Here is a 21,241-nt window from a genome sequence, read left to right as displayed (position 1 = left end):
CTGTTACCCCTCCCCCACGAAGACGTAAACGTGTCGCACCTCCCCAACTCTCTGCCGCCACTGTAAATAGTACCATTTGTCTCTAAAATTATTATAAGTACCTCTGCATTACATTGCCCTTTAATATTAAATGAAAATAGTAATATAAATCAACTGTTCTGTTTGTAACAGAAAAGTAAAGTGCATCTAAATTCAAATTACACGACAGTGTCATTGGCCAGCGGGAGTTTTTATTTTTGCTGCAGGCAGTATCAGCTCCTTTGCTATGGTGTGGGGTTATTTTGCATTAAGCATGCTAACAGTGCATGCTGGTTTACTGCTGTAACATTGACAAATGGGGACGATTTCTGGCAATATTCAACACGTTTTCGCTGAAAAACGATCAAGCAGCTTATCAATGTGATTGGGGTCTAATGTCTTCACGTGACGTCTTAATTGATTTGGTTTCCCGTTGTCCGCTGCAAACATTTTTACACACTGTAAACAGACTGGTCTTTCCTCATCTCCTACTGTAGTCTTTGCTCTATGATCTTATTCTATTCAAAAATACTGCGGGCCTCTGAAAATGAGAGCGCCACTGCCACCTACTGAGTGGGTGTGCAAGTACACTTTATTCTCATACGGCAAAAAAGTATGTTTCTCCGAGGTCACATGTGCCACCCCCGGCATCAACTCTGCGCCCCCGTTCTTCGCTTAAGAACATTTTAGGTCACTGTGATACATTGAAAGAGGGATGTAGATACATTTTTAATGCTTCATTGCCCCACTCCCCCAATTTAGCAAAGTAAATGATAGGTTAATTGATTAATTGCAAATTGAGTAATATACAGTGGGGAGAACAAGTATTTGATACACTCACAATGGAAAAACCCATTGGCAGTGTATCAAATACTTGTTCTCCCCACTGTATGCAGGTAAAAAAAGGTTATTACATTTCAACATTTTTTTGTAACCAAGTATAAATACCCTGGCCAATCTGTCCATAATGATAAAATCAGCGTTTTTTTTTTCTTACCAATTTAATACTAAACCCAGGTAATGATGATGTTACCTTTGTTTGCACTCTTTCATGGTGACCATTTGACAGACCGTGGATGACATGTTGAAGCATGAGACACCAGACTGGCACAAAGTACTCCGTTACATCAAAAGCATGTATTATCAACTTGAGAAGAGTGAGGAATCGACAATATGATTTCTGGAGCTGCACACTTCATGTACCGGCTTCCTTCATTACTTCCCAGTATAACTTCGACAGTGTTTAATTTGATCTTTTTTCATGACACTTGTCCCACTGGGTAAGACTTCGCAGTCAGGTTTGTCACACAGAATGCACACATCATCACTTTTTTTTTTTTAAATGACAAATACATAACTATGACTAAAATATCACCTGACCTCCAACTTTCATGTGTTTTGGCAGGCTTTGAAGCACTGGTTTGCACTACAGTTATATATGAAAATGAGCACTTTGATGAAACCTATTTTGGGGAAGAGGGCACCATCCACTGTGATTGTCACATTGATTGCTTGCATGCAGCCAAACTTGAAACAAAACTCGATTTTTATGCTATTTTTTTAATTCCATCTGTATGAGGAACATTTTAGGCAAGTGTGTGCATATTTGTTTTCAAGTTGTTGCCTGATTACTTATTGCAATAATAAAAGTACTGTATATCTGAACACTCACAATGAAGCAAGTTTTAGTGATTTCGAGAAATTGTTATCAGTTCACAACAAAAAATAATTACACGTGTTGGCACATTCCCTTCAAAATGTTAATAAAAGATTTTACAAAATCCATTTGAGAGAGCAAATTGCAAAAATGCAACACAATGACATTTATTAACGTACAGTATATAAAACAATGGGAATCAGTTCATGGAAATGTTATTAAAAATTGATAAATACAACAAACACCTACAAGTGTTCTTAAAAGAAAAAATCTGACCTTATGACTGCTTACACAATGGAGCCCTTTAGTGGAGGGACATAAAATGGCATTTGCACTAATCCTGCAGACGTATTGTATTCATTCAATTTTACGAGGCCGGAATGGCGCCCCCTATGGGTGGTGTTGACAGAGGCGGCAGGAGGAGAGCCTTGAGTTTGGCTGACATGGCAGCGATTTCGGGGTCCTGGGTTTCATACATCTTGACCAATCTAGCAAACTTCAGGACACCTTAAATAAGAAACAGACCTAATGTCAACTCATTGTCTGCCATTGACAAGTACAGACGTCCAATTCATTTAAACTGGGAAGACTAGTTTTGAATACTCACCATTCAGTGCCATTAGTGGCGCTAGATGTCCGATCCATTTTGATTGGGAGGGCTGCCCACCCAGTCAAAATAGATTAGACCGCTACGCCGTCAATGTAAGCTAATGAGTTAAGGCAACACAACTTTTTAAAGTTTCAAAATACAAGTGTAACTTCATAGAAGTTGTCGCGAACACTGCTGGCCAAAAGTATTGGCACCCCTGCAATTCTGTCAGATAATGCTCAATTTCTCCCTGAAAATGATTGCAATTACAAATGCTTTGTTAGTAATATCTTCGTTTATTTTGCTTGCAATGACAAAACACAAAAGAGAATGGAAAAAAAAAATTAAATCATTATCATTTTACACAAAACTCCACAAATCGGCCGGACAAAAGTATTGGCACCCTAAGCCTAATACTTGGTAGAACAACCTTTAGACAAAATAACTGCTAACAACCGCTTCCGGTATCCATCCATGAGTTTCTTACAATGCTCTGCTGGAATTCTAGACCATTCTTCTTTGGCCAACTGCTCCAGGTCTCTGAGATTTGAAGGGTGCCTTCTCCAAACTGCCCTTTTCAGATCTCTCCACAGGTGTTCTGTGGGATTCAGGACTGGACTCAATGCTGGCCACTATAGAAGTCTCCAGTGCTTTCTCTCAAACCATTTTCTAGTGCTTTTTGAAGAGTGTTTTGGGTCATTCTTCTGCTGGAAGACCCAAGACCTCTGAGGGAGACCCAGCTTTCTCACACTTGGCCTTACATTATGCTGCAAAATTTGTTGGTAGTCTTCAGACTTCATAATGCCATGCACACGGTCAAGCAGTCCAGGGCCAGAGGTAGCAAAGCAACCCCAAAACATCAGGGAATCTCTGCCATGTTTGACTGCGGGGACCGTGCTCTTTTCTTTGAAAGCCTCGTTTTTTTGCTCTGTAAACTTTATGTTGATGCCTTTTCCCAAAAAGCTCTACTTTTGCCTCATCTGACCAGAGAACATTCTTTCAAAACATTTTTGGCTTTCTCGGGTAAGTTTTGGCAAACCCCAGCCTGTTTTTTTTATGTCTCTGGGTCAGAAGTGGGGTCTTCCTGGGTGCCCTACCATAGAGTCCCTTTTCATTCAGACACTGACGTATAGTACGGGTTGACACTGTTGTGCCCTCGCACTGCAGGACAGCTTGAACTCGACTGGATGTTAGTCGAGGTTCTTTATCCACCATCCACACAATCTTTTTTTGAAATATATCATCAATTTTTCTTTTCTGTCCACATCTAGGGAGGTTAGCCACAGTGCCATGGGCTTTACACTCATTGATGACACTGTGCACGGGAGACACCGGAACATTCAAGTCTTTGGAGATGGACTTGTAGCCTTTTTGCCCATGCTTCCCCACAATTTTGCTTCTCAAGTCCTTAGACAGTTCTTTGGTCTTCTTTCTTTTCTCCATGCTCAATGTGATACACAAAAAGACACAGGACAGAGGTTGAGTCAACTTTAATATATTTTAACTGGCTGCAAGTGTGATTTAGTTATTGCCACCACCTTTTATGTGCCACAGGTAACAGGTGCTAATAATCACACAAATTAGACAAGCATCACATGATTTTTCAAAGGGTGCCAATACTTTTGTCCGGCCCATTTTTAGACTTTTGTGCAAAATATTGATTTAAATTTTTTTCTCATTCTCTTTTGTGTTTTTTTTCATTGCAAGCAAAATAAATGGAAGATAGCACTATAAAAGCATTTCTAATTGCAATCATTTTCTGGGAGAAATTGAGCATTATCTGACAGAAATGCAGGGGTGCCAATACTTTTGGCCAGCAGTGTATGTTGAAGCATTTTGGTCTCACCTTCTCCTTCGTTGTTAAAACCATATGCTTTGATGACTTCCTGCTGAATTAGCGTGGCAACAGGGAGAACCAGCTGGAGCATCTTGCCCATATCGTTGCACGCGCTCTCCCGTGCCTCCTCCATTCTCACTGCATTTTCCGGCACAGAGAAGGCCTGGATCACCTCACTAAGCACCACTGTGACACACAAGCACATGCCTGACCTTACACTAGGCCTGAACGATATTGGAAAAAACTATTGTTGCGATTTTTTTTAGGTGTGCAATATATTGCGATATTATATTGCGATAGTAAAAAAAAAAAAAAAAATTTTTTAAAGAAATATTCACTAGATGACTTGAATAGCTGTTTGGAAATACTTTGCATGACACACCGTGACCACAGTGTATTCATATAATACCGTTTCATTTGTGAATGATTAAGATTGCTGTATTATTATGAAGGGATCCAGGAAGCCATGTCTGCACAAAATAGATAATTTCTTGAACACAATATTTGACACTTCAACAGCAGCAAATACATTAAATGACAAATAAAAGAGCAGGTGCATTCGTCCCCTGAGTTTTTGACAAAATATAACAATAAATAACAACTTCGGTAAAATAACAACAAAGTTGTAAACATATTTGAACAAAAATATTAAATATGACAAATAAGAGTTGTTCACAAACTATAACAATAAATAAGAACCTCAGTAAAACAATAAAGTTGTCAACATATTTGAACTTAAATATTAAATCTGTCAAATAAAAGTGCAAGTGCATTAGTCCCCTGAGTTGTTTACACAAAATATAACAATATAGAACTGCAAAACTGCAACAAAGTTGTAAAAATATTTAAAAAATATTAAGTATCAAAACTTTATGTGCAGCTGTACTATAGTTATTTGAAAAATACGATTTACAGTTAATTTAAATATAAAAGAAACAGAAACTCAATTGAACTTGTAAATAATTGAACTGAATAACAGCAAATAACTGATGAATAACAGAACCATTTTAACTCCCAAATTTATGTATTTGTCTGCATATCGTCCACCTTCCTTGCTCAGCAATTCTCAACTGGGTCTCATAGGTTTTTGGCCAAGACTACTAGTTTATCCACCATTGCAGGCTTGAGACAACAACGTTGGCACGTAACAATGTTCCCACCTGTACTAAAAAGCCTCTGATGGGAAGCTCGTAGCAGGAATGCATAGATACCTGCGTTTTAAATGGTCCCACATGTTCGACGGATTACTTCTTGTTGAGGCAACCATGGCGAGGCACTGTCAACAGGGCTGTTTTTTGTTCCTTATATTCTTGTCGATAGCCAAAATACTTCCAAAACTCCTTTTGGAGACAGTCTTCCCTATTCAACGTGCTGCTTGATTGCTTGCTTTCACTTTGAAAACGGCCCCTCCTCCCTCCGCTCTGCTGTTCGGCCCCTCCTCCCTCCACTCTGCTCTAGCAGGGGAGGGGGAGGAGCCGATGACTGCGAGCTGGAGAGAATGAGAGACTGTGCACTCTCTTTCTCGCTCCTTGCTCAAAACAAACGTTTGTGGATTTAAAAAAATGAAATGAAAAAACTATCGCACGTCCTTGCGATGGGACTATTGCGCATGCGCACATCGCGATGGCGATGTTTAAACGATATATCGTTCAGGCCTACCTTACACTATGCCTCATTAATTGATATAGTGAGTGTTGTTACATATTTTTTTCATATACAGTGGTACCTATACATACGAAGTTAATTCGTTCCAGGACCTTGTTTGTAAGTCAAAATGGTTGTATGCCGAGCTGGATTTTCCCATAGGAATACATTATATTTCCATTAATTTGTTCCACAGCCCTAAAACCTACACTAAATCCTTAATAAATACTGCTGGGACTATTGCAAATAGCAATTACACAGAGCAAAACAAAAAAAATATGAATAAAAATCTGAATAATTATATAATAATACCTGTAATAATATAACGAATCTGGTTCTAATGTGTCAGATGTATTTTTGCATGGTATACCTAAACGCACCACGTGGCTGACCTGTTAGAGTGAGAGAGGAGTTTTTACTTTCACTTTTCATGTTCTGTTGTAGGGTTCAGCTGTGGCGGACAGTAGGCATGTTGTGTTGCACAAGTTCTGAAATAAATGATTAAAAACCTGACGAAGCCTGCAATTTCTATGGCGATGTTACAATAACAATAATTGTCACCTCAAATCATAAAGACAGGCGAACTGAGAATCGCCGAGATCTTAGTCTATGGCAGTATTATCGAGCCAGTTCATGGACGCGCACCCCACACTCATTTTTCTATCTTCCTTTCAATGGTAAGCCTCATCTTTTTCCTTTTTTCACCACCTGCACTAACATTGTTGGAATCCATGTTGATTTTACTCACAAGAAAATCCGCCCTGCGCCCATCTTGCAAGAAAACAAACTGCGGCTCTGTAATAAATTGTCGTATTTCGAGCATGTCGTCGGATGTATAAACAAATGGCGAGTCAAATTTTACGGCGGATGTCGAAAAGATCATGTGTTGAAGCGATCGTGTCGAGGTACTACTGTATATATAAAGCCACACGCATGTAAATTCCAACAGGCATGTGCTAATTATAATGTAAATATACTTACTTCCAGGCTATAAAAGGCCCCAATGTGACAGCAAAGCTACAGTATTTGACAAGATGGTGTGTGTTTGTATGTACTATGCAATCATTTAGTTAATAAATACTCCAGAAATGAACCAAAATAGGAAATGATTTTAAATTGCGTGAAATTCGAAACATTAGTTAAAATGTTGCTCAACCCTATTATGGTTTGCATATGATAACCGTTGGAAAAGAAAACATTCATTTTTTATTTTAGTACACCGATGCAAAAATTACCTCTGGTCTGCTCTACAGTCAAAGTGGGCTGTTGTGCCGGTGCAGAGGCCATGTCTGAAAATAATTAGGGACAGAAAACGACATTTACTATTATTTACACAATAAATGAAAATGGGGGGGGGGGGGGGGTGGCAGACAGATGAATTTGTTAAATTACATAACGATGAGTTAGTCATCTTTTCGTTCGAAATGCCAGATCACTGGTTTATAATGCTTAAAGTCCGTCAATAAATCAGACAAACGTGAATTTACAATGGAGGGCTTTAAAGCAAATAGTGCTAAAGAATCTTGACAAGATGAATTAGGTGTGGTTGGAGTTGCTCTCTCGCCGACTTTGTCTCAGGTTAACCTTACTTAAACAAAATGCAAAGAATAAACCGTTTAACTATCGATAACAAACCGTCAAAGTGTGACATAAATAGACAACTCACCCAAGGATGAAAAAGGAAGCTTGTCAGGCAAAAGCTTCGGGTATCGTCAACGGCACTAATTTGCGACAAGCGATTTACGACACTATGTTCGACTTTCAGGCATAAATACTGGCAAAAGTAAACACAGGGGTGACATAGAAATGTCACTAAAACGTGTATGCGTGGCAGTCAAATCATTTGAGAACGTTGGTAGTGTCGATGGATTAAACGGATAAACTTTATCGGAAGCTGACATATTGTGCATATCCGCAATGGAGCGGAAGCTTGCAAATTTCAGGGCTCTGCGACAGGCGAGAGCTTTGATTCGGGAGGACTTTGCTCTCTCCGATTCCGAAACAAATGCGAAAGTGCCTTCAACTATAACTCCACAGAATGAGAACGTGTCACAAACGAATTCCCGGCGAAAGGTGAATGCGGTCTCTGTCTATCTTGTACATTTTTGTTTTAACTTTTTTCAAAAAATACATCAAGCTCTCCACTGATGTAATGCAATGGCATGATATTCTTTCTAACACTCCACCATTAAATAAGAATTGTATATTTTCCAATTCAAACCATTTGTTGTGATTGTTGAAAACTCAAATTGTAGCACAAGTCAGACATTGTTTTTGTCTTGCTAAACTACTTCGAGAACAGTATAGGGTTTGTAAATTGTTAGTAGTGGTGCACGATAATACATTTTTCAACCGATAACGATAATTTCCTCCTCGTTTCAGCCGATAACTGATCATTTCAAGCCGATAATTAAAGATTAATGTAAAATTTTAAAGGAGCAAATATTACTGTGCAAAAATACAATTTATTGCTCTTTTTTTCCAACATCAAATGTGAACAAATAGTAAATTCCCACATCTAAATAATGATAGATTGTCTGACATTGTGTAATGGTAAACTTTTGGCAACAATTACTTAAAGAGTAAATACCTAAGTTGCACAACAATGCCTTTAAAAGTAAGCCACTCCTGACATATATAACTAGGGCTGCAGCTATCGATTATTTCAGTAGTCGATTAATGGGTGAACTAGTTAATTCGAATAATCGAGTAATCGGATAAGGAACATAAAAAATTAAAATACCTGAGCTGAGCATCAAACGGTATTAAAAAAATAATTGAATGAGGATCTATGTGCAACAAAAGAACAATTGGCGACTTTACGCTAGCATGGCACGGCCAGACTGTTCTCCCTGTATTTTTCAAACACTGAGAGAAAGGTCTGGGAACCAGCCCATTAATGGCCTCTCGAGCAGGTACAAAATCAATCGACAAATCAGATTCGTTTATTTGCGTGACGTGTTCTTAACGAGCAACATCACTCTTGCGCGTCGGAAGTCGTCTCCACAACAACACAGATGGTGAACAGGAGACCCGAGAATATGTTCCAATCCACGGTAAAATCAGTTTTAAATTACCAAAAACACATCGACACAAGTCAATTGCCACGTTTACATGGAGCCAAATATTCCAATTACAATCGGAATATTTGTTCAAACCGAATAAATATGTTCCATATAAACACCTCATTCGGAATGAACAGGCCCAAACCGAATAGAATTTCATTCCGTTTCACAGGGGTGGAATATTCCTTTTCCCAAATCGATTAAAAGTAAAATTATATAATGTAAACAGGGAAGCGGAATGGTGTCTGGTTGCGTTCTTTCTGCACATGCTCCGTACTGACGTGGTGACGTCACTTGGTGACGTAAGTAACGTCACTTGCAACATGGCTTCCAAGCACACGCACAGCGCACCCACACAACTTTTTATATGAACGGCGTGTCATTCTGAAGTTTAGTTTCCACTCGAAAAGTTAAAACAGCAGCTGATCTGACGATCGATCTCCATGTTTTGCAACATGACGCTTTGTTTTGATTAAGCTGCGCATGTCAGACGGCAGTTGTCAAACGTCCTTTCGGAATAAAGGCAGTCACATGTAAACGCTGGATCGGAATAGATGAAGTGACATGTAAACAGCTGATGTGAAATTTCCATTCGGAATGATTTGAATCGGTATGAATAAAAGTCAGCATGTAAACGTGGCTAATGCTAACGTTTTTTTTTTTTTTTTCCAATGCTCTTAACAAATGATTCAGACACATATTCCCACAAAAAGCGGCTAAGTATACCTATAAACTAAACTACGAATGCATTAAAAAAACATTAACTGAAACATAAGCTTACGTTGGTCTTAACAGGGAGCAGCTGGATTCAGCCATGTGAAACGAGGCAGGCTAGAGGGCAGTGTATCCACCCAAATCAATAAAACTAAATTCACTTTCCAAACAAACTATTACAATGCAACTTTAATTAAACGAATACCCGAAGCAGCAAAATTCCATTTGAATCTTTTTCTTCTAATCAAATACTCGAGTTAATCGATTAATCGTTGCAGCACTATATATAACAGTGTTTTCAGTGTAAATCTATTGGAAATAATTGGAATTATCTGCCAGCGCTTCAAGTATATTTCACTCACTTAGACTTCTTGAAATAAGAAAAATAGATATCTGAAAATAAGCTTAACGGCCTTTTTTTAAGCAATAAATTATTGTACTTAATCCTAAAAAAAAAACGTGTTTGTCTGAAATGTTCTTTATTCAAGAATAAGTATGGTTCATGTCGTGACGAATGTTTGTTTGTGAATGAGAATTGACAGTTGACGCCATGATAAAGCCAGTCTGTGACTGCGCACACATGCGCAAATTTGTATCCAAAGTTGAATAAAGGTATTTTCGTCTTAATTACTCTTTTGGGTACATGAGCATTTGATTAAATACGTACTGATCGTAATAAAAGTCTTAACAACTGGGCAGGCTCCCTGGGAACAGGTCACAGGCAGCGCAGTACTGTAGTATACTGTGCAAAGCGTCAGTCAAGTCAATCATTAATTTATAAACCCCGCCGGACGCCCCGGACAGGATGTGAAAAGTGGACATGTCCGTGCAAAAGAGGATGCTTGGTCACTGTAATTTGGTTGCTGTGGCCGTTTTAAAAGTCACGATGAATTTGTTTTCTGCTCAAGAGCCAGAATGAAGTCCTAAAGTTATACTTGTCAGTGATTGTACTATTCCTGTTTTAATCAGCATGTTTCAAACAAGTACCACTACAATACAACTGTTTTTCACAGGTTGGTTTCTCTTAAATTTTCCCTAAAATCTTTTTTTTTCTTTCTAATTTAAAAAAAAAAAAAAAGAGTTAATGCTTAGCTTGAATGAGCTTTGCCTGCATATTATCATTATTAATATGTTGTTGTTGTTTCGTTCACTTATTATCTTTTTGAGCTATTCCTCTGTTATCTGGAATCTAGGTACTCCAGCTTCCTCAAAGATTCCAAAATAGGCATGATTGCTGAAATACAGATGAGTTCAGCAATATAAAAATGGGTTGATGGAGTCTCCGAGTCTTCTGTCAAGGGTTTGCATTAATTTATTTGCTCCTGTTTTCGCAGGACTATTGTGACTGGATCCTGGACAGCAAGTGGGGAAGATGGCTGGCCACAAGAAATCTCCACAACATCACCCTGCTCAAAGTCTTGCTCTGGGTGGTCCTGTTAGGCTTTTTTGTGGAATTGGATTTCGGCTTGCCCTTCTTCGTAGTCTCCCTCTTTTACTGGCTGTACGAGGGACTACGTGACTCTGATAAACGGGAGCCCGGGGAGATGAGTGCTTATTCAGTCTTCAATCCAGGTTGTCAGGCGTTGCTGGGCACTCTCACCGCAGAGCAGATGGAGGCAGAGATGGGCTTCAGAGTTGCAAATAGATGAAATGCCTGCAAATTGCAAATGAATCCTGACGTGAAATAATAATTGCTATGTACTTAATTCGTCTATTGACAAATTGACATCTATTTACAGGAAAACGTCATTTTCTGAAGCTGGAGTTTTCAAATACAGTGATCCCTCACAGATTTCACTCATTTTAAGTTTCTTCGGATCGCGGCACAATGTGTATGATCTTGAGATCTTGTAGCCTACTTCACTTTGACATGTTCTCGTTAAGTCATATCTTGATTCAACAAATGTGGTGATGATCAGGTTTGGGTATGGCCAGTAAAATTGAAATCAGCTTTACCATCCCTCACTATGGTTACGTTGTCATTTACAAGAGGGATGCCATTACTTTGGGCCAGATAGGTTTGTAATCCTGTGCACAGTAAATAAAATGATCGTAAAAACTGCATTTTATATTTATTTGTGTTGTCTCAGTGTAATGTTAAGCACACACGGGGCAATTCAATGTTATAATAAATTGAAATAAAACAAGCATAAATGAAAATTTACAAAATTTACAATCAAATAGGCAGGAAAGTTAAATGAAACATCATACATTGCAGATTTGAACAGTAAAGGGCAGTTAGGGATCTTTGCCTTTCGGCTTTTCCCTTCAGGGGTCGCCACAGCGAATCACTTGTCTCCATCCAAACATGTCCTCTGTATTCTCTGCTCTCACACCAACTACCTTCATGTCCTCTTTAACTACATCCATAAACCTCTTTGTTCGTCCTCTGGACCTCCTGCCTGGTATATGGAAATATGGAAATTCGGCATCCTTTTTCCAATATACTAACTGTCCTCTGGACATGCCCAAACCATGTCAGTCTGGCCTCTCTGACTTCCATCTCCAAATCCTGTAACATGCACTGTGCTCATTTCTGATCCTATCCATCCTGGTTACTCCCAAAGAAAACTTTAGCATCTTCATCTCTGCTATCTCCAGCTCTCCCTCCTGTCATGATGGTCAGGATTTTTTTTTTTTTTTTTTTGCCTTGATTTAAAGAAGCTAACCTTTTGAGCATTTCCCTTTTATTTGGGTATTAAAAATGTTTAATGAACTGAAACCTTTCTGTGTGATAAATATGCAAGAAAGAAACATATTAATAATATGGGCAATAATCTAACAAAAATTGAAGGTTTAAACCAGCGATATTAGAAAAAATTCCATTTTTGACAGTGCTGTTTCAAATTCATTCAAGTCCACTAGAGGCAGTGTCGCCTTTGCGTGTTTCATAATTCGCACAAACAAGATCGACACTAACAACAGCAGTTCCGCATTTGTTTCTACTAACGAGTATATTTTTTGTACTGTCACAATAGAGACTCACTTGTCGTGGATATCGGCTTTAACTATCTTGTCAGTTACTATTAACTCTTGGAGTGAGAGTTGTTTTCTGGCGTCCATTTCAAATTAATGTACGCCAGCTAACTCATCGTAGCAGCCGGCTTTTTTCCCTGTGTGTTGCCATACTGGTAAGTAATCCTCATAGTTTGGCATTTTATTTATGTGGTTTTATTTCTCTAGTAAATTGTAGTCGCATTCTAGCTTCCGTTTTAAGTGAACAGCTGTTGCTCGTTTATTAAACAATTTGCTACACTTAAAAAAAAGAAAAAGAAAACTAAACCGTCTACAATGAGCAATTGGGAATATAGGTAAAATGTTTTAAGTCGTTGGCTGTCATTGACAACGCTAGACGTCTAAACCAGTACCGGGTGTGACTGTATCAGAGGTGACCATCCCATCAGGCAGACTAGGCAATTGACTGGGGCGCCAGCAAGGGGCAAGGGCGCAGTGTTCCCACTAAACGTGCATTTTTTTGTCTAATTATTTCATTTGTGTATCAACTCCTTCATATACATATTTTGATACAATTCGTTTGAACGGCGCCCTCAAATTTGCAAGTTTCGACAATTCAAAGTTTGCTGCTGCTACTAAAAGTAACTATTGAGTTATGTTGCAAAATATATGTATTTTGTTACTTCACCCAACTGTAACCACTTGAAATAATATTCTTGCGTAAATACCATGTTTCAAATTTTTTGATTGTGGGGAGTACATTGTGAAGCCCCACCACGTGGCAAATCTGACCCACTACACACCACCACTACTAAACACCATGGCCAGGCATGGGTGCCAGGAAAAATCCTGCGTGGGTCAGCAAATTGCTTGTGGCCGTCCCTGCTGTGTATACAAGGTGTACATACAATGAGCATTGGTGGGTAGAATAGCCAAAATTTGTACTTAAATAAGAGTAGCGTTACTTCAAAATAATATTACCGTATTTTTCGGAGTACAAGTCGCACCTAAGTATAAGTCGCAACAGCCATAAAATGCCCAACGAAGAGGAAAACAACATATATATGTGGCACTGGAGTACAAGTCGCATTTCTGGGGGAAATTTACTTGATAAAATCCAACACATAGAACAGATATGTCATCTTGAAAGGCAATTTAATAAAAAGCATGCATTTCAATATAATAAAGTCAATAATACAATTGAACACACGTTGCCAAAGGCAGAACGCAAACGTGGACATAGCTATTAAGAGTTATTCAGATAACTATAGCATAAAGAACATGCTAACAAGTTTACCAAACCATCATTGTCACTCCAAAACACCAAAATAACATGTGAAATGATATCGTTATGTGTTAATGATTTTACACATAAGCCACTCTTGAGTATAACTCGCACCCCCAGCCAAACTATTAAAAAAACTGCGACTTATAGTCCAAAAAAAATACTAAAGTAAAAGTAGTCATCCAAACAAGGTGCTGAAGTACAGGTAATGAAAGAATCCAGTGAAAAGAATACTCAATAAGTAACATTGTAAGTAACTGTTTACATTTTTGTTAGATTTTTTTTTTTTGTTTTAAACAATGTTTTTTTTTTTTCTCAGAGAAAAAAAAACAAAACAAATTGAATTCCGGCGAGAAAGAAAAAAAAAATCACAGAAATTAAGCATTATTTGTCCAAAAAGCGCGAGTGCCCTCTAGTGGAAAAATAGTTCCTAGTTGGAATAGAAGGGCAGCTGCGTCAATGTGATGTGCAACCTTCATAGTTACTTTTATGAAATTAAAAGGATCATATCTCTGGTTTTCCGCGTTCAATCAGTGCCAAATAAAAACTGAGAGAGAGGTTAAAATCCGCACTTTCGAGTCATGTTGATGGCAGCGCTCTATTTCAAATTATTCATTTTTTAGGGTGCTTTAAAGACGCCATGCGATTGAACAGGCTCGCATGATAATAGAACGGCAAGCTTGCGTCTGATTGGTATAATAGAGTCGTGATTATTGTTGCGACATCTCATTGGTGAAATAAATTGGTAGAGCTCCTGGCTCTTCTCTTGGCATTGCTAGCCAAAAAAAAAATCCAATACAGTATGTAGAATAAAGTGGAAAAATGTAACGACTCGTGTCACCCGAAGTAGCGGAGTAAGAGTAGCATTTTTTCTTCACAAATCTACTCATGTAAAACTAAAACGTATGGCTTGGTAAAACGACTCTTAGGAGTACAAAAAGTTACTCAAGTAAATGTAACGGAGTATATGTAACGCGTTACTACCCACCTCTGACAATTAGTACAGACAGGATGGAGACACCAAAATTATGGCTGTACTGTTTTGATCCTTCAGCAATGTCCGGGAGTCCTGCTGTGGTTCTTCGTCTGGTGGCCTCAGCTTACACTGTGGCTGAGAAAGCTGGAGAGATTGTGAGGAAAGTACTTCACCGTGGAGACCTCGGCATAGTGGAGAAGGTGAGGCTTGAACCCAAGTTATCGAGACATGCGTTGACTTTGTTTAACTTATTCAGTGCCACTGATGGTGTGGCTATTTTCATCATTCTGCTGTGAAATGAGTTTATTAAAGCAACACTAGGGTACTTTTCAACCTTTATGAAATATTTTCATCACATTTGTGATATGTCGACTGACAACTAGTTGAATGACACCCCTTTTATATCTTGAGGGGTTCTGTATCACTTTCACCGGCACTAATTAACTTTGAGGAGGGTGGCAGGAACCCTGCCACACAAAAAAACTACAAATGTGCTGACTGCTTTACGTCATGTGTGTTTTCTCCCTTTCCCCATTCATTATAAAGGCAGAAGTTGATGCGAACGCTTTTGCGCGAAATCTGCAACGATGGCAGAGCAACAAAAGAGAAAAAAAGTTTTGTCTGTTCGAGTTAAAGAAGGATAAAAGGACACTCAAGAATAAACATTGGCCTGGGGTTCACTCACTGGCGTTACACCCCCCCACCCCCCCCCCCCCACAACCGAACTCGATGAGTTCGGGTGGGGTCGGTTAGCCACACACTACTAAGCCACACGGTTGCTAACCGTCATATGCTATTGTTTAGCAACAACTGGAATCATTAACTTATTACTACTATTCATTAGGGGTGTAACGGTACACAAAAGTCTCGGTTTTGGTACATACCTCGGTTTGAGGTCACGCTTCGGTTCATTTTCGGTACAGTAAGAAAACAAAATGCAAAATATAAATGTGCTGGTTGTTTATTACACACCTTTGTGCTTTCAACAATAGGAACATTAGCCTATACAAAGCTGGAATTCTGCTCAAAAAGTAGCGGGTATGTAAAGATAATCCAACAACAATTTGCCTTTCAGACCCCGCATATTGGTCAGCTTTCTTTCTGAAAGAAAGAAGAAATAAGAAGTCCTGTGCTAAAGAGAAAAGCAATCCCAGTGACAAAGATTTTAACATGTATTTTACGAATGAAATGCCTCAATGAATCATTTTTTTTTCTTATGAACGGTTTTCAAAAGCTTTATTGGTGGATTTTCTCGAGTTAAAGCGCCACACAGAAATTAATCAATTTAATTGTGTAAGCAGGATCTGTGTATTATTTTTTATTTAATTACATGTGTTTTAGCTCATTTCAATTTTTTTTTATTTAAATGGGCTATTATTTATTTTATTATGTGTTTATTTTACAAATGTGATGTAGTATTCATGTATATTGTATATTTTATGTTGTTTAACTTTAGTTCTTACGTGAATATTAGTTCCTACTTGTTTTGTTGTGGTAGGAGGGTTTTTTATTGAACACGGGCCCGTGTTGTTTATTATTATAGCAGAGAAGACAGCAGTAAATCAACAAAGACAAGTCAACTGTTCCCCGATCTACCACTCAAGAGATCTGATGGACTCAAAAAGTGGGTTACGATTGCATATTAGTTTGAAAATCGACCGGATCCACTGTATTTCTACACGAGTGACTTCCTTTCTGCCCGATCCTAGCTAGTAGTATTGACACAGGAGGGTCGCGTCTCGCATCAAAACTCTGCCGTTCTTTTCGCGTTCGTCGCGTTGAGCCGTTTCTGGGACGCGTCTAACACGCGGCCGCACTGCGACTGGTGTGCATTGGCTGATTGACTTTAACGCCCATGTTTCACTGCGTTCTCGCGGCGGCTACGTTGTCGCGCCATTGACGTTTCTGGGTTACATACTGTCCGTGTTGGTCCTCATTATAGTAGAGAAGACGGAGTAAATATAATCTACACAAAGAAACTGTAACCCGATCGACTCACAGCCTGGAAAAGTAAGGGTTACATTACGTCAGAAACTTGTTCGGTACGCCTCCGTTCCGAACCGAGCACCCTGTACCGAAACGGTTCAATACAAATACATGTACCGTTACACCCTTACTATTCATCCTTCACACAGCTGCTGGAAAGAGAAATGTTGTTTAATCCATCTGCAGATGACCGGGAGATTGATTTTTGATTGATTGATGATTTTACGGCACTGTGCAGGTGTGCATTGGTCCTCATGGGAAACGCACTCTTCCTTAAGGCAAAACACTGCCGCGTTTGTCCACCGGCGTTGCTAAAATCGACCAAAACTGAAAAGCTACTAAGTGTTGCTTAAAATTTATCACTAGTAGACGTCCAATCCATTTGAACTGGGAGCATTCGTTCATTTCCTGCCACCCTCACATTTCAAATGGATTGGACCTCTAGCACCGTCGATTTTAAAATGTAAAAAATGACACTTGTTTGTCTGCTTTGCTCTTAGGAAGGCGCTCATGATCTGCAGACATTAGCAGACAGACTTGCACAGAAGAGCATCTGTGCTTCACTGTCTAGACGCTTCCCCAAAATCACTATTATTGGCGAGGAGGTGAGTGTGCCCACTGTACTTTTAATTCAACAATGTGTGCTAGCGGTTAACAAAGTGTGCCCTTCAGTTGAGATGTTTTAGTCCTTCAATCTTCTTGGTTTTCCGCCCACGTTTCAAAAACGTCTGCTTGGTTAAGCAATGACTCTACAAAGTCCATATATGAGTACAAACAGTTAGGTCTCTATAGTGTATTTGGCTGCAATTGCCTGGTGACCAGTCCATAATGCGCACCAGCATCATAGAAAATTGATGTATTTTAAACTACAGGGTGTTCACATGAATCCATGCAGGAACTTCCAGCTGAGGAGGTCACAGAGGACCTGATTGAAAATGGCCAATCAGAAGAAATTCTTCAGAAAGTATGTCCAGCAGAATACAGTGGATTGAAAGAGGAGGAGGTAACAACCTGTACATTGTGTAACAGCATTTGCTACTGGGTTATTGTTTAAATGTAACTACAGTTAGTTAAGTTTTTGTGATTTTGCCCTACACACTACAAGAATGAATTTAAAGGGGTTGAAACAAATTTAACAAGCAACAAATTTGTTAAAATACCTTTTTGATTGTAAAGGAGACAATTGTGTATATTTTTCATAGTTTAGTAAACACTTGAGCGATGTGACAGTTCATGACTGAGCGATTGTACGGGGTGCTGGGTTGTGCAACTATCTGAACTCTCCTGAGTGGTCGACTGTCGGCATCTAGTTTTACTGTGTTTCGAAATTTGAATCTAGCACACATTACATAGTTGTTTCTACTTCTGTCTTCAAAATATTAGCTAGTCGTTTGGGTGGATCCAGTGGATGGCACTAAGGAGTACACTGAAGGTAAGTCCGGTTGATACAAATGTTCTTCAAAATAAATTTGTGATAGTATTGTACAACAGCTAAGAAGCCAAGCAGGACAAGAATACATTTTAAAAAAAGAGGCTAAAGCACAAAACACATGCTGCATGCAATTATCTTGTGACTAAATTCAAATTTAATGAATAAGCGTGCACAGCAGATAAATATTTACTTTGAAAGAACAGTTTCCAAATCTCGTTATTTTTATCTGTATTTAGAAATGTGCGTTATAGTGTTTTATTATTTTTTTGTTTTTTAAACCTAATTGTTTATATTGTGGCTTGTCCCTACACAATTACTGTGTTTTATTTGTAATTAAAAAAATAAATAAAATATGCTAGTTTTGTTTCAATCACTTGTTTTTGACATTAGTTTTGTATGTGAAATGCATGACTGAATGATTAGTGTAAAAGAATGTTATTCCAATTACTAAGAACATGTTATAAATCAATTAATGATAAGTAAGGATTTTTGTGTAGCCATTGTTTTATTACTGTTTACCATTACCATTTTAAATTAGATCATTTATTTATTCTTGTATATTTTTAATTATTAGTATTAATATTATTTATTGCTTTTATATTGTATTAGTACTTAAAATATTTTTAAAATGTTGTTTTTTTTAATTAATATATTTTGCATTTACAAAAAAAAAAAAAAAAAAACAGGATAAATATATATAATAACCAAGAACTTTTTTTCTTTTATTTTTTTTTTCTTTTTTTTAAACATTTTTATTTATCATTATTTTACGTTTTTCCCCTTAATATCATTAAATTTATGTCATTATTTATTTTCTGGTATGTATTATTCATAGATATTTTAGTATTAGTAGCAATATTTTCTCCTTAAATTGTTTGCTTTCCACTTTAGAGTGCATTACATTTTTTTTTATGCACTTTAGGGCTTCTCGATAATGTGACGGTGCTTATCGGAATCGCCTATGCAGGCAGAGCAATCGCAGGTGTCGTCAACCAGCCTTTCTACAACTACCAGGTCCAGGCCCAAATTAACAATCTGGTTTTCCCTCTTGTCAACAAATGGATTCTATTTTGGTGACGCCTAACTCTAGATCCTTTCTCTTGTCAGCTTGAGCCAGGGGTGCATATGGGGAGAACCATGTGGGCAATGCTTGGCCTGGGTGCCTTCGGATTTCAGCTACAAGAAGTTCCGAACAACAAACGCATAGTCACGACCACCCGTTCCCATAGCAACAAGATTGTAACAGACTGTGTCAATGCAATGGAACCTCATGAGGTTATAAGAGTGGGAGGTGCAGGAAACAAGGTAGGAGGACAGAATGACAGAAATTCTTGACTCAAATTGTTGCATGACCAAAACTTATTTTTTAAAAAAATCTCTATAGGAGATATTTAGAATAACAATTTAACACTGTTTTAGACAGGCCCTATGTGAAAAGCTGAGGGACAAAAACGGTTCTATCAAAAAAAAAAAAATCTTGATAAATTTTAATGAGTCATCTGTCTGCAGATCATCCAACTTATCGAGGGCAAGGCTTCCGCTTATGTCTTTGCAAGTCCAGGAACCAAAAAGTGGGACACATGTGCTCCTGAAGTTCTCCTGCATTGTGTTGGAGGTATGAAAACTCATTTTTGCATTCAGCAGCCCTCATCTAATTAACTTCACATATTCCTTTTTCTCTGCCAGGTAAACTGACGGACATGTTTAATAATCCATACTGCTATGACGCTAATGTGAAACGTATGAACTCTGCTGGTGTTCTCGCAACGCTCCGAAATCACGAATACTACATCAGCAGAGTGCCTCAGTCGGTGCTGCAAGCCCTCAAATCTGACTGAGGCGCCTGCAGTATTCTGTGTACATAACACACACTAATGTCATATATCACAGACAAACTGTTGGTATAAAAAAAGACGACTCATCGTGGCCGTTTTTGATGACTACAGTGGGCTCATGCCAAACAGGCTGAGGTCATTTTCCAATATATTTTATATTTAATGCAGAGTGGTTAGTCATCTGTAAAATATATTTAACAATAAAATAAATACTCTCAATTTTCATCCTGTAATGCGAGTGTTTTTCTGTTTCTTTGTTCATATAATATTTCAAGGGTTTAGGAATTATGATTACTTATATTTTTTAGAGTAAACCTAGAATATAATATGACCTTCCCAAAAGAACCACATTTTTCATTCTCTAAACTTTTGAATTCAAGTGCTCAATGTTTCAGTTTTTGTTGCACAATTTGTTGTTTTTCTACAAAGCAAATGTGAACACCTAAATCCATTTGTTTGATCCATGATTTGACTAGCGTCAAACAAAATGGAATGATGAATTGGACTGTTTGCACACAGATTGTTGCTGAGAAAGAAAAACACTTTCTTCCTATGCAGCATTGAGTCAAATGTTAGCTCAAGAACAACAGCAAAGTTTGTGTTTTGTCATCGCAAACGCCTATAAGTAACTGTCACCGTTGGTGTTTAATTTTAAATGTCATAAAAAACAATGAAGCTCGACATCTTTCATCGAGGCTATTTTTTCTTTTCAGACTGGCCTTAGCTGTTTAAGAACAAAGACTGTACTTTTCGCACTATAAGGCACACCTAAAAGTCTTCAAATTTCTCAAAAACTGACTGCCCTTATATTCCAATGCACCTTATATACCGGTTAATCACAGTGGTGGATGAAGTAGATCATCAGTAAAAGCACGGATACAGGGGCAAAAAAATACTATGAGTATACTTATAAAAGTACAAAAGCACAAGCTTTAAAATTTACTTACATGTAAAAAGTAAAAGTGTTTTCTCCCCAAATTCAAAAATGTGATTTTATATGACAATTTAGGTGACCATTTGTAAAGAAGTGGGGTAAAAAGTACAGATACGTGCTGTAAAATGTGAAATGTTGTAAAAATTACATCATATTTATAGTCAAGTACACAAAATGTATTTATGTACAGTAACATTCCACCACTTGTTAATCATGGCATGACATTCCCTTGAGCACAGCTCCATCGACTAGGTGCATAAGCCAACCACTACGCCAACTACTACTGCGCCTTATAATGCGGTGCACCCTATATA

The 21,241-nt window shown here is 38.1% G+C and overlaps 4 protein-coding genes across 9 annotated transcripts in view; 3 read left to right on the top strand and 1 right to left on the bottom strand.

Moving 5' to 3' along the window:
• LOC130907904 (cytospin-A-like) overlaps nucleotides 1-1,823 on the top strand; it is a 176,822-nt gene extending 174,999 nt beyond the window's left edge. For 2 of the 6 annotated variants that reach the window (XR_009061546.1, XR_009061549.1), the window contains 2 exons: nucleotides 1,088-1,316; nucleotides 1,424-1,816. Coding sequence is in view for 1 of the 6 variants with exons in the window: in XM_057823427.1 (XP_057679410.1) it covers nucleotides 1,088-1,195 (108 nt within the window). In the remaining 5 variants the exon portion in view is untranslated. Of the gene's footprint in view, nucleotides 1-1,087 lie in introns of all 6 variants that reach the window. The other 4 variants (XR_009061548.1, XR_009061545.1, XR_009061547.1 and 1 more) reach the window with 4 other exon arrangements.
• On the bottom strand, nucleotides 1,818-7,626 carry grcc10 (gene rich cluster, C10 gene). The gene is made up of 4 exons (XM_057823431.1): nucleotides 7,412-7,626; nucleotides 6,981-7,034; nucleotides 4,111-4,287; nucleotides 1,818-2,182 (listed from the first exon to the last, which is right to left on the bottom strand). The coding sequence occupies exons 2-4, from the start codon at nucleotides 7,030-7,032 to the stop codon at nucleotides 2,043-2,045; spliced, it is 369 nt and encodes a 122-aa protein (XP_057679414.1). The 5' UTR covers nucleotides 7,033-7,034; nucleotides 7,412-7,626; the 3' UTR covers nucleotides 1,818-2,042.
• Nucleotides 7,486-11,584, top strand: saysd1 (SAYSVFN motif domain containing 1). Its single transcript, XM_057823430.1, has 2 exons — nucleotides 7,486-7,818; nucleotides 10,859-11,584. The coding sequence occupies exons 1-2, from the start codon at nucleotides 7,663-7,665 to the stop codon at nucleotides 11,171-11,173; spliced, it is 471 nt and encodes a 156-aa protein (XP_057679413.1). The 5' UTR covers nucleotides 7,486-7,662; the 3' UTR covers nucleotides 11,174-11,584.
• A 1,041-nt stretch (nucleotides 11,585-12,625) lies between these two features.
• bpnt1 (bisphosphate nucleotidase 1) lies at nucleotides 12,626-20,227 on the top strand. Its single transcript, XM_057823433.1, has 9 exons — nucleotides 12,626-12,655; nucleotides 14,819-14,940; nucleotides 17,227-17,331; nucleotides 17,622-17,729; nucleotides 18,110-18,158; nucleotides 19,081-19,172; nucleotides 19,266-19,463; nucleotides 19,668-19,773; nucleotides 19,845-20,227. Exons 2-9 carry the CDS (start codon nucleotides 14,821-14,823, stop codon nucleotides 19,994-19,996), a joined length of 930 nt encoding a protein of 309 aa, XP_057679416.1. The 5' UTR covers nucleotides 12,626-12,655; nucleotides 14,819-14,820; the 3' UTR covers nucleotides 19,997-20,227.
• Nucleotides 20,228-21,241: the final 1,014 nt, after the last annotated feature.

This window comes from Corythoichthys intestinalis, chromosome 19, assembly GCF_030265065.1.
Source record: "Corythoichthys intestinalis isolate RoL2023-P3 chromosome 19, ASM3026506v1, whole genome shotgun sequence".
Taxonomy (NCBI): domain Eukaryota; kingdom Metazoa; phylum Chordata; class Actinopteri; order Syngnathiformes; family Syngnathidae; genus Corythoichthys; species Corythoichthys intestinalis.
The sequence above is the reverse complement of the archived record's forward strand: the minus strand, read 5'-3'. Positions and strand labels throughout refer to the sequence as shown.

Bases quoted from the DNA above. Each gene is read 5' to 3' on its own strand.
- saysd1 (XM_057823430.1), top strand. From the start codon at position 7,663: ATGGAGCGGAAGCTTGCAAATTTCAGGGCTCTGCGACAGGCGAGAGCT. The intron at 7,819-10,858 runs GTGAATGCGGTC...CTGTTTTCGCAG, and splicing joins AAACGAATTCCCGGCGAAAG to GACTATTGTGACTGGATCCT.
- bpnt1 (XM_057823433.1), top strand. From the start codon at position 14,821: ATGTCCGGGAGTCCTGCTGTGGTTCTTCGTCTGGTGGCCTCAGCTTAC. The intron at 14,941-17,226 runs GTGAGGCTTGAA...CTTTGCTCTTAG, and splicing joins ACCTCGGCATAGTGGAGAAG to GAAGGCGCTCATGATCTGCA. The intron at 19,173-19,265 runs GTCCAGGCCCAA...TTCTCTTGTCAG, and splicing joins AGCCTTTCTACAACTACCAG to CTTGAGCCAGGGGTGCATAT.
- grcc10 (XM_057823431.1), bottom strand. From the start codon at position 7,032: ATGGCCTCTGCACCGGCACAACAGCCCACTTTGACTGTAGAGCAGACC. The intron at 4,288-6,980 runs GTAATTTTTGCA...TGTGTGTCACAG, and splicing joins GACTGTAGAGCAGACCAGAG to TGGTGCTTAGTGAGGTGATC. The intron at 2,183-4,110 runs GTGAGACCAAAA...TTCTTATTTAAG, and splicing joins TTTTAACAACGAAGGAGAAG to GTGTCCTGAAGTTTGCTAGA.